Source organism: Crocodylus porosus, unplaced genomic scaffold (assembly GCF_001723895.1).
Source record: "Crocodylus porosus isolate Cpor-Errol unplaced genomic scaffold, CroPor_comp1, whole genome shotgun sequence".
NCBI classification, from domain to species: domain Eukaryota; kingdom Metazoa; phylum Chordata; order Crocodylia; family Crocodylidae; genus Crocodylus; species Crocodylus porosus.
The window spans coordinates 83287-95381 of NW_017728939.1; the positions used below are offsets into that span (position 1 = coordinate 83287).

General features: G+C 59.4%; 1 protein-coding gene across 1 annotated transcript in view; it reads left to right on the forward strand.

Moving 5' to 3' along the window:
• The first annotated feature begins 1351 nt into the window (after positions 1-1351).
• MACF1 (microtubule-actin crosslinking factor 1) overlaps positions 1352-12095 on the forward strand; it is a 194524-nt gene continuing 183780 nt past the window's right edge. The window contains exon 1 of the mRNA XM_019547553.1: positions 1352-1501. Within this exon, the coding sequence (XP_019403098.1) occupies positions 1450-1501 (52 nt within the window). The 5' untranslated portion in view covers positions 1352-1449. The remainder of the gene's footprint in view (positions 1502-12095) is intronic.

The window sequence follows — 12095 nt, forward strand, 5'->3', positions numbered from 1 at the left end:
GTAGGAGGCTTTGTGGGAGGAGCAGGTTGCAAGAGGAGTGGGGGGCGTTTGCCGCGGCTGTGGGCGGGAAGGCACGGAGCTGGGTGAGGGGGGCAGCAGTGTTAGGAGCAGCGGGGCTCCCGTCGAAGGCTGCCCGGGCATCCGCCGCGCTGCAGGGGAAGGCGCGGGGCGCCCCGCGGCTCGCTCGCAGCTGCATTCCACCGGGATTGCTCAGTGCCAAATTGCGTCTCGAGCGCGTCTCTCCCCTTCTGGGTTGTGTAACTCTTTCGCCATCCGCACACGAGAGAGCATCTCCTCGGAGCGTGGGCCACAGAAGGGCCCAGATGCATTCCCATCCCCGAGGCTCAGGCAGGGGGAGGAACCCCCCGCACCAGCTTCCTGGGTGCGCCTGCAGAACAATTGTTCTTTTTTTAATGAGAATTTTTCATGTTCCAGTCCAACTCGATTCCGAATCGGAGTCAGTCCGGATCCATAAGTGGTCCTACTACTGACAAACATCCTCCACTCCACGTGGGGTTTCAGATGTTTCCAGATCCTTTGGCGGGCATCCTGTGTACAAGCCCAAGCCCGGAGGTTTGGGGTTTGGATGCTCCCGAGTGCCGCTTGCCTCGGCTGTATGGCCGCAGGAGCAAGCTAGGGAGCAGCCTCCCATTTCCATAAAGCCAAGATCTTCCCACTTGAGCAGCAAGTGGGAGATTTCCTATCCGTTACGTGCTAGAAAACTGGCTATCCTCGGGGGCAACTAGGACAACTGCCTTGGGAGGTCATGGTGGTTCCCAACAATTCTTCCCCCTCAAGAGCACTTTTGAGTACTGAGGTCTCCGGTGTCCTCCCAGCTGCCCTGGGAGCTGGTCTTCCCGAGGCCTGGAGAAGCAGAGCGACTTTCCCACCATCCTGCTTCTCCCCAGTGGTTGGGTTGGGACTGGAACCCAGGCATCCTGCGTTCCCGGGCATGCCCTCCTGCTCCTCTACATGTCCAGGAGTCTGGCCAGCCTGGAAATAACGTTTCCCTCCCCGGTTCAGGTATCAGCCCAGTATGCTCTGCGTGCGCACCAGGCAAACGATCCATGAAAAGCAAACGTGAGGGTGGAGGGGGTGGGGGTAAGGGGAGGAGGCTGGAGAGGGGGGTCTCTGGAGCCTTCAGCTGGCCAGTCACGTGCACATGGTGGTTCTGTTGTTTCACGGCTAATTTGCAAAAAGGTGGGGGTGGCTTCGGTCAGGGGAGGTTTTAAGGCACTTCATCAAATAAGGAGAGGCGCTGGGCTACAGCACAGCCCGGGTGCTGTGGGTGACATCACGGGTGGTCAAAGTACAGCTCCTCCGCGGTGGCTGTGGGCTTGGAGCGGAGCAGAGGGGGCTCCAGGGCCGAGCCGGGTCTCCCCTTCCTGAGCGCGGGTCCACCATGGTCGCAGTGCCTCGCCACTGAAGTGGGGCAGGCTCAGCCGGGCAATGAATGCGGAGAAGTACAGGAAGTTCCTGGACGGGCTGAATAACCTGAAAGGTATTTTGTGAGCCTCCCTGCTGGGCGTGCAGGACTGGGAGGTGGCTGCCCTGGCAGCTGGGACCTGCAGCGTGCCAGCTGCCTTGCACTGAGCGTGCAGCAGGACGGGGGTGTCTGCAGGGGGTGGCGTGGGGACTAGAGAGAAGACAAACAGCTGATGAACAGGACCGATGGGGGGGTTCGTGCTGCTGCCGTGTGTCCCCTGCTTCTGGCCAGGTCCTGGTGCCCACTGTCTGCCCAGTACCGGGGAGAGCTAGGCTGCCAGGGAGACCAGGGACTGTCGGACGGCCCTGTAGGAAGCAGTTGAAGTCCTCGCTGTTCCTGCTCCCCCCTGCCCCGTCCTACCTCTGTCCCCTGCATCCACACTTGGCTCACAGCACGGCAGAACCGGGAGCAGGGGGCTGGCTGGGGTCTGCAGGAAGGGGAGGCTCTGTTGCAAAGGCACCGGGGGAAACGACGCGCTTTCAAGAGAACCCCCGTTGCGAGTGTGTGGCAGGGGGTGGGGGACCGGGTGCCGTGGGAAGGGGCTGGTTTGGAGGGCACCCTTGGCGTCGCTAGCTGCGCTCAAGGGGCTCTTTGCAGAGTGGAGCTGTCTGGCCCAGGCTTTGTGCTTTCTGCTGGCTGAGTTCATTTCATTGTGGCACGTGGCCGTGTGTGACAGGGCCTTGGGATGGTCAGAAGTGTTATGCTCTGGCGCCTGGCTGCCAAAGGGAGGACCTGGGAGCACTAGGTTTGAAGCGCAGCCCCCACTCCCATCCCTGGGGTTTTCGCCCCTGACTTCCCAAGCCCCCATCACCCTCCCACGGGAGCACATTGCAGCCTGTATCCTGCAGGAGCACCGGGGAGGCAGCTCAGTGCCGTTACCCCTTGGGGCAGGTGGGGATCAAGGCACAGCAGCTGGGTGACATGCCCCAGGTCACCCCAGGGAGCTGTGCCAGAGCAAGCCCCTGACTTTGGGTTTTCAAAGTCCCAGTCCTAGGATAACCTGTCCTCCCTGCATGGAGAAGCTTGCCTGGTGGGTCTTACCTCCCCGCTCGGCTTGCAGGCTCCTGGGACCGCTGGACCCTCAGCGGTGAGACGCCCGCTGTCCTCCACCGTGCTCCTTTCTTTCAGCTCCTTCTCTTTAGCCCAGGGCTGGTGCAGGAGAGGCTGGGAAGCGAATCGGATAACTGGATATCTGATCCTGCTGCCTCTGGCCTCCGACAGCAGGTGGCTGGCAGGCACCCGGAGGCAGTTGCCCGTTCCTCCAGAGAGCCGACGCGCCTGGGGAAGCAGCCGAGCCACAGGTGGAAGGAGGGATGGGGGCGACACGGCTTTGTCTGAGAGCTCTTCAGGTACCGCGCCGCCTCTCGGGGGGCTTCCTTGCAGGCAGGATGCTAGCCTGCTCCCGGGGGCCAGCTCCTATAGGAGCTGCTGATAACTCGTGGCCTCCCCACCCGTGGCTCAGCCCCTGCTCCTGCCTCTGTCGCCCTGCTTGGGAGCATCCTCCCTTGGGAGCCGGCACGGCATTTCTCTTTGGAGTCCGTGGCACAAGCATGCTCCACTCTTTCCTCCCGCGGGCCAAGGGACCCCATGCTGCAGGGCCCTGCCTCAGTCCTGTCCTGCGGCAGAGAAGACCGCTGTGGCCCGCCCAGCGGGGTCCCAGTTCCTTCCTCCCTGCCTGTGGCCAGGGTTGGCTAGGAAAGAATCCGGCTCTGAGCCCCATGATGCTAACTGGGAAGTTTTTGGGTGGGCACTGGCACGTCACCGCTGCGAGGAAGGTGATGGGAGGTGAATCCGCCTGCGCATCACCCTAGGACTGTCTGTCAGCCTCCTCTTTGCGCTTCTGGGCTCCGCCAGCTGATCCTGGCTGCTGCTGGAACAAAGGTGAATTGATTTCCTTGTGTAAATTAGCAGAGCGCCAAAGCAGATGTCATTGCACCGGCTCCCTGCCTCCCTACTCCACCCAGTTCTCCCTGTGCGGGGTGCAGCATGGACTGCATCGGGGGTTAACTCCCACCCCCCTGAGCCGCGTTGTGGCTGACAGCTGCCCGCGTTAGCGCGTCTGTCCGGCAGTAACATAACTCACTGGTTTTATGCTGGCGCAGTGTCCGTCTGAAACGTCTCGTTGCTGTTCCTGCAGCTGGCACGGGGGATCAACGAGCGCCGCCGCGGAGGCGGGGGGCAGCAGGCAGGATCCTGGCCGGCTCCACCTCACCCCTGCGCCTCCCGCCCCCCCTGGGCTGGCTCTCCCCGGCCTGTGCCGGAGGGTGGGGGCAGCTGTAGCACAGACGGGCGTGGGGCAGCGCCCCGGCCCAGCCCTGCTCTCAGCTTTCAGCTGGCTGCCTCGAGTTCTTGGTTCGTTCTTTTTGATTCCCCCCATTGTGTGCTGAGCATCTGTCTCTCCAGGGGCCGTGCATGGGGGGTGGTGGTGGGGGTCCCCCTTGCTCGGCCCAGCTGACACTGCCTTTTACCCACCCTCTGCAAGGCCTGACGTCTCTGCTGCCTTTAAACTGGGTCTTGGTTCGCTCAGGGTTGGAGCTAGGCTACATCCCAGGGCGTGGGTGGAGGGGAGTTGGGGGAGATTGGGTCCCTGCGGCGTTGATCTCACGATGGGGGCCCGTCCAGGTGGCTTCATTGTGGCACTGCCCAGTCATGTCTTGCAGCCTGGTCCTGGAGCACAACCTGCTGAGTTGGGACGTGGAGGAGGTTGCGGCAGAGCTTGTGTCCATGAGCTGTCGGGTGCGTGGGTGTTGGTGATTCCTCCCTTGCTCTGCAGCTTGTGACTGTCTTGTGTGGTCTGGTTCCTGGCCTCCCAGTTGCAGGCTGGGGGGTGGGGAGTGGACTTATGGACTTGCTCAATTTTTCAACCTTTTACGTGCAAGAGTTGTAGGCAAACAGGCCTTGAACTGCGGATTTTTCCAAGCCTGTTGTCTGCTAGAAATGATTGAGATATCCAACAGCCTCCGGGTCACTTTTAGGCCATTTGCCAGGACCGTTGCTTTGAGCATCGACTCTCTGTGGCATGGAGAGATGCACTGCATTAAGGTAGAGGAGGTCTTGCAGCACGTCAGTTGAGCTGCAGTAACTCTCGTGTGTCCGCTCTGTCACACATTAAGTGCAAAGTTACCCAAGGTAATTTAGAAGTGGTTTTGTTCAGGGCTGAACTGCAGGTGAACTTGGTCTAATTTGTTCTCCTCTGCATACTTTCTGCTGCGTGGTTGATCGCAGCAGCAGTTGAATTCATGGCTCGTTAAAGTCTATCTGATTCCTCCTAAACTCTTCATTCCACAAGTGTTAATGACCCTCTCTCGTTTTTAACGGGCTGGATGGCCCACTAATCAAGCTAGCCTTTTTTTTTTTTGCGCAGTTTTGCCATCTGTTAGCTGCTCCTGGTAACATGGCTCCTACTTCGCAGCCCTGCAGCCCGTTTTCAGCTCATACCAATTAAGTTTGATCAAAGCTAAAGCAAATATTAAACTGAATAATAGAGCCCTAGCCCCCTAGCATACTAGCAAAGCTTCTGTTTTCTTTTTACCTGGAGGAAAATGCAGGCTGGGTTATATGGGATGATGAACAGCTTAATCTTCACCCCCCTTTTCAAAATCCTAGATCCACCCACATAGGTCCCCTGGGTGTTCTTGTTCTCTGAGCCTTCAGGAAGCTGCTAAGAGCTGCACAAAAACGTTGCGGACATTTGTACCACTGTGTATGGGTGCAGATACTCATAGCACGTCCCTGGCCACAAATTTGTGCAAGCTAAAAAGTTCCCGTCTGGCTGCAAATGCAAGGCTCGCAAGCCCTGTGAGAGCAGATCTCCGGTTCCTAGTCCTGCAAGCATTGCCTGAAGCGCGTTGCCCCTGCCACCTCGCAGAGCTCCTAACTGCTCATGTGGCTTGTATCCCTGCCAGCGCGAGTCAGGGATTTTGAGGGATGAGCAAATCTAGGGCGGTAGGGAGAAGCACTGGGATGGCTGAAGCCTGAGGACAGCAGGTGGAGAAGGGGAGTAGGGGACCCATGGGAGACGGTGCCTCTGTGGGCATGCCTTTGCCCAGTTCAGGCCATGGGGACCGGCCTCGAGGAAGTTTGGAAGAGGCAGATACAGCGAAAACATCCCAGCTCCCTCGTTTTCCATGTTCTCGAGACCCTTTCTGATGTTCACCCCCCGCGTCGTGTCCAGATGTGCGTGGTTCTCTGGAGACCTGTGTCCAGATGCTGAAGCGAAGCCCTCGGCCCATGCCTGCCACTGCAGGGCTGGGACAAAGCGGGTGGAGGGCAAGGTTTGGTCGCCACCTGACCTCCCCCATTTCTATTCACCCGCCCGCCCGGGGAGGCGCAGGCAGCACAGCGGATATTGGCCTTGGAAGCATTTCATATGTAAATGCCTGCGTGTGTGAGTGCAGTCCCCTGACCCGGGCACCCCGCCAAGGTGGCTCTCAGTGATGCAGAGTTTGAGCAAAGGGCTGGAGAGTTTCCCATCTGCTCCCGCCAGATCGGTCCAGGAGGTGGTGGCTTTGCCAGCTCCGTTCCGGTGGACGCGTGCTCCTTGACGTCTCGGCGCTGGGATGAGGCCTTTGCTCCAGCAGCCGCTGCCCTTTCCCCGGCTTTGCCTCTTTGCAGAGGGGGCCTCGAAACGCATCCAGCTGTGCCTCCAGCCTCCCAGTGCGCAGAGGAGGTGGGTTCTCCAGTGTCCTGTTTCCTTCCCCCTCTAGAGCTGGGGGTTGAGGAAGCAGATTTCCCTTCAAGTGCTTCCTTTACTGGAGGTCATTTGGGGGAGTGGATAGATAATGCAGCTCACTGAACCTTTCCTGAAAGTTTCCTGTCTCGAGTTTCCCGGGGCAGCAGCCTGTCACCACCCCAAGGCGACTGGGCCTGCAGACTTGGCACAGAGAGGCTGTTTGAGTACTAATTTATTGCGGGGTTAATGTTATCTCAGCTGTCGTGAGGAGTGGGTTCGGTTTCTCAGCACAAGCGGGCGTCTCCCTGGCCTTGCCCAGCGTGCCTCAGAAATCGTCAATCAGGACTCGTAGCAGAGATGATATCTTTTATTAGATCAACAAGATTTTTGCAAAAAAAATTCTTTAATTGGGAATCGTCTGCGTTCCCTCCTTGGTCCTTGTCTGCTGCTGCTGGCTGGGCTCTGTGCGGAGGTGAGGTGGGGGATGCCTGGTTTCTCCGTGCTCAGGCATCCGTGCCTGGGGTTGGGTACTGGTATGGCTGGGGGCACGGGTATGGGGGGGGCCTGGGCATCCCTGGGGTTGGGGCTGTCTAGCAGCTCTGGGCACATCTCTTGGGTTAGCTCCTTCTCCTAGGGCTTGAGAAATGGGCCAGACACCAGAGGCAGAGGCGTGGGAGACTCCTACCAATGAGCCCTGTTCATTCCAGGCTGTTTCTTGAGCTGAGGCGCTAATTCAGTCTCCGTGGCTTGTGCAAACCTCAGTCTCTTGTACTTTTTGCAACCAGGCACTTGCCCGCCGGGCTCCTGCCTGAACCCCCCTGCATATTGCAGTTGCCGCAAGCCGCGCTTGAACTGGTACCCAAGGGCTGAAGGGCCCCGTCCCCTTATCAGGCGGCTTGTGCAGCTCTTGTGCTCTGCCTTGGCAGGGGTGGACATCAGGTCACAGCTGGACCTACGTGGTTTTACAAAACAAGGGGATGTTTTCTTCTCCCTGCTATACCGTGCGCCCCTGGGTCGGAGAGTCTGCAGCAGTGCCCGCACGGGGTGAGGTGGGATCGGAGGGTTGTCAGCAGCCTCTGAGTGGAGTCACTCGCTGGGGTTTGGCGCCCAAGCGAAGCCATGAGATGTGCGTCGGGTCCTGCCAGCGCAGAAGCCATCAGGCTTCCTGCATGAACCTGTTGTTACTGCTTTGAAGTCACGAGTGATGAATTTTCCCATCTGGTGTCTGGCCGGCGGGCCATATGTCAATGGGGATGTCTCTTTTCTGAGGCTAGCTGGTCAGCCCTGCTGAGTCCTTTGGTGTTCCCCCTCCAACTCGCACTGAGTGACACGCTGGACGCTCCTACCAGGCCACGGCTTGCTTGGACTTGCTCCTCTTGTGTCCAGCAAACTCCTCCACCCGAAGCTGACCTCTGAGAGGTGACCCTCCCGTAATAGGCTTTGGTTGCATGTGATCCTGGCTGGCTGTGATAACACATGACAATAGCACTGATTAGTAGTCCAGTGTGCTGCGGCTGCCGGTGAGCCTAGCTATGCCGTAGCAACGGTCAGACCGTGCAGCTGTGGTTCTGCCGTGGCCATGAGCGTTCGGGTGTCTAGGGGCACCTCGCTTGTTGTGGGAGTGTGAATCCACCGGGAGACCCCGCATTTTAGCTGAGAATAGAGTTTTTGACCTGGCTGGTAAGTGATTGCAGGATCCGTCCCTGTGCAGAGCACGTTAGCACTGAACTGGATGAACCCCTGGCGCGTTCGCTGGGGAAGGTGCTGAATGACTCTGGTTCTGGAAGAAAAAGGTCTCTGTTCCTTAAGAAGCACCTGCCCCATCAGCTTGGGGCACGGGACCCCGCCAGCCTCCTGCCCCGGTGCCAGGCCAGTGCTCTGAGGGAGCGACGATGCCAGCGGGTGGGAGGGGAGGGAGCTGGCATTGCAGCTGGCAGCGTTGTCAGTCCGTGCCTGCGGGCCAGGCCGTGTCCCTGTGCGCACACCCGCGACACTGTTGACTTTTGGCTGGTCATGTGAGCTCTTCCTTGAATAGGAGCCCTGCTCCTGTGGTAGCAGGCGAGCTGCCCCGGGTGTCCTGGAGCGATAAGCAATCGGAGGTGGAGATCTCTCCTTGTCACCGCAGGGCGGGGGCCCCTTTTCTCTGAAACGGTGTATGGCTCGACTCCTAGCAGTGCCAGCGCGCTGCTGCGGTGCCTGGCTGCGGGCGAAGAGCCGGGGCCAGTTACCTTCATCCCGGCCAATCCACTTGGCCAGCGTTTCGCTCCCCCATCCTGACCGGGGAAAGGCAGGAGAGATCTCGGGCTTGGGTGGGGAGACCTGCAGCGCAGGGCACGTGCTGCACCGTCCCGTGGGCCCCGTCAGAGCTGCCTCTTTATGCCTTTCCTGTGAAAGCAAAGGGGAAGTGTCGGTTTGTCCAACAGCCTGTGCATGGCTGAGGAAGGAGGGTGCAGTGGTATTTTTTGCTTGCTGCCTCTGCAGCTTGCACCACCGCATGCGGCTTGTACCACCGCGTGGTCCTGCCAGCACAGCTGGGTAGCTGGAAAAGCTCATGCCCCCTTCATTGATGGACCAGGACTGCCTCGCTCTGCTGCCCAGCGGGGGAGCAGGTGCAGTGCAAAAGCCCCATGCCAGGTCTCCATAAAAGGGCTGTGCTGCCACGGCTCTGCTGGCAAAGCTGTGGTGGGAACCACCCCAGAACGTAGCGCCGGTATGAGGTTTGACGGGGATTTGTATAGGGACGTTCTTGTCCCAGGCAGAGGGTTGGACTGCATGAACTCTGGAGATCTCTTCGAGCCAAATTCGCTATGACTGTATGATAGATGAGCCATTTTTGGGACAATATAAAAGAGACTGAGTGGGAGGGGGTCAAATGCAGGTGGAATTGAGAGGCGCCACAAGCCTAAGCTTTTGCTAGAGGGGTCATCTAGCACTGGGAGAGTTGGGTTGGATCAGGAAGGTGTGAGCATGTGTCCACCTCGCTCTCATGTGTCTGGCAGCGTGGTCGTGTCTCTAGGTTTCAGGTGCTTTTCTAGTTACCTGTCGCTCCTGGCAGGAGGACCTGCCGGTTAGGTCTGGGCACATCTCGTTGGCACGTGGTAGGGACGTGGTTCGGGACAGGCAGTTGCATCGGTGAGGGGGTGTGAATGATGCTGCACTGCTTGTTGTGCCACACCAGGCAGGGCAGGGTTAGCAATGGGATTATCCTGTGTGCTTTTTAATGGAGAGGCAGGCGAGGAGGTCTCTAGGGAAGGGAGGTTTTAGCCCTCTTTAGTTACTTATTTTTTTCTAATCTCGATTTCCTCGCTGCCTTGGCTCGGTGCAGCGAGGAGCTGCCCACAGCAGCGGGAGATGAAGTGCCGGGTTTCGGATCTGCTGGGAAGTCGAGAGCGCGCCCCGAGCTGAGCTGCGCGTGCTCCAGCAACGGGGGTGTTTATGCTTCGGGAAAGCGCGCTGGGAAAGATCAGGACTTTCCGCTGCGGGCAGAGACAACGCAGGAGTCAGAGCCGGGAACCAGCACCCGCGAGTCAGGTGCCAAGCCCGAGCACGGCGTCACATTTATCCAGCCCTTTGTCATACCAAAGCGTTTACAGGCCGACAGCGAGGAATTGCTTTGCTTTCCCTCCCAAGACGCAGCCGCTACTCAGCAGTGCCCAGTGCCACCGCGGGACAGGAAGGGGAGAGGAGCATCGCATCCATATCAATTGGGGAAGCAGAATTGCAAGTGCCCAAATTAGATCTTGGCCAGGACGTGGGGTTGTAGCCCCCTCCCCTGCACCCTTCAGAGAGCCCCGGTTCCTTTGTGATGGGGGGGTGGGATTTCAGCCTCGCGTCTTTGTGAAAGAAAGTGCTCACAGCAGCGCTGAGCTGCTACTGCCATGCTGGGGCACTGAGTTGGGCACCAACTCCCAGGGAAGAGTGCCATGGATGAAGTCACCGCCCTCGCTTCCTGCCCGCTCCCGGGGGTCTGGCCGCCGAGCACTAATCAGGTTTCACGCTGCTTCGCTCCTGCCATCTAAGGAGGTCCCGGCAGGAGGTCACGCGGTGCCTCCCATTGAGAACCGAAGCCATAAAGAGGGCGAACGTTGCTTCTATCCCGGCCTCCTTTTTCAAGTGGTGGCTTTGAACCCCTTTGCATTCGCCCGGGCTTCAAGGCCAGCGTGAATGCTTCCACCCGCTCGCCACCCTCCTGGGCCCAAGGGCCAGCTCCTCTCTCCGTCCTGGCTTCTCGGGTTCAGTCGGAGCCCGCGAAAGCATTAGCTGCAGGACCTCCTGCTGGGTCTTCCATGTCCGGGGGTCTCCTCCGGAGTCTGTGGGTGCATGTGTAACCCTGCACGGCTGTCCACGCAGCGCTGGGGGTGCTCCTCTCCCCGGGACGGGGCCGCGGGCAGTTGGTGAGGGCCCCTTTCCTAGGTGCAGGGTGTCCGGGGGTGGGGGGGACGCCAAAGCGACGGGGACTCGCTGGGTGATCCAGCTGGAGTGGGCCGCCGGCGCGGAGCCCTGTGTCAATATGCAGAAGGGGCGATCACACCCAAAACAAAGTGAAGATAGTTCCCACAAGCCTAACATTTTCATATTTCCTCCGCTGCCAAGAAGCCTTTGGTTCGCGTTAGAATAACAGGCCTGTTTGTGGAGACACCAGGCCTTTTGTTAGGCAGCAGAAAAGGGTTTTTGATTCGAGCAGTCTCTCTCGCTCTCCCTGCCCCCCCTTCTCTCCTGGCTTTCCTGTTTCCTAAGCTGCTGTGGGAAGGTTGGAGTGGAAAGCCTGGCCCTGGTCTGCCTTTGAAGTTCCTGCATTGAGACGGACATCCCTGCCTCGAGGTGGACTCCCGTGCTCGCCTGAAGTGGCCCGACAATAACTCGCCCGCTGCATGGACCCTGTTTGGGGTCAGGAAGAGCGGAGCTCGCTGGCCCGGGGGGGTAACCCCGTTCTCACTTCCTGAAGCCAGGCTCCTGGCCCCTCTTTGGGAGGCGGGGGCTGTGCAGCAGTGGGTTGACTTTTTGGGCTGTCCAGGTGCAAACACAGCCCAGACCGGCCTTGGCGCTGTGCTGTTGCCTTGCTCCATTCACGGCATGGCCGCTTGGGCTCAGGGATGCCCCCCTGGAGCAGGTGCGATGACTTCTTCCGGACGGATTCAGGCTGGACCTGAAGCAGCTCGCTTTGGGTTTTCCCACTGGGGGAAGGAGCCATTGTTTTCTCTCCATGGTCGGCGGCCTTGACCTGGATGGGATCTGGATCCTTTTTGCTGAGCTCTGGCCGCAGGTGGCCACCTGAGCACAGCCAGGTCTGGAGAGCCTCTGCGGTCCGCGGGCTCAGGCTGGCGCTCTCTGTGTGCGACGGAGAGCTGGGAGCTCTTCTCCGGCTTCTGGCACCAACTGGGTTGAGGGCCGTAGGCAAGGCGTTCTCTGCCTTCGTGTTGTTTTCTCCCTCTGGCAGGCAGGTTGGGGCTTACCTGGGGAATATTTGCCCAGCACGTGGAAGTCAAAGCATGCATGAATGCTAGGCACACTTATGACTCCAGCGATGAAAAGGCTGGGAGGTGCCCCCGGAAGCATCCTGTGCTTTCTTGTTCCTCCCCTCGGAGTGATGCGGGGGCAGCCGGGCTGGGGGCAGGAGCAGGGGAGCATCTGGCTTGGCGTGTGCACATGGGTGCCCCCAGGCTTGTGGGACACCCTGCCGGCACATCCTTGGGCAGCGAACTGAGTGCGCTCACGAATGGGAAGGCCTGGTAGGGCAAAACTCATATGTCCGCATGCATTCTAGCAAAGTGTTGACAGCAGCACAGGTGGCTGATTCAGTTTTCCCCTTCTGCTCCATGCTGCTTTCCAGAGGGCATCCCACCTTTTGGGCGACCCAGATTCGCAGGGCTCCCCGGGGGCTCGGCGAGCTCAGGGTGCTGCCAGCGACACTCCCAGGCAGAGCATGCCTGCTCTTTC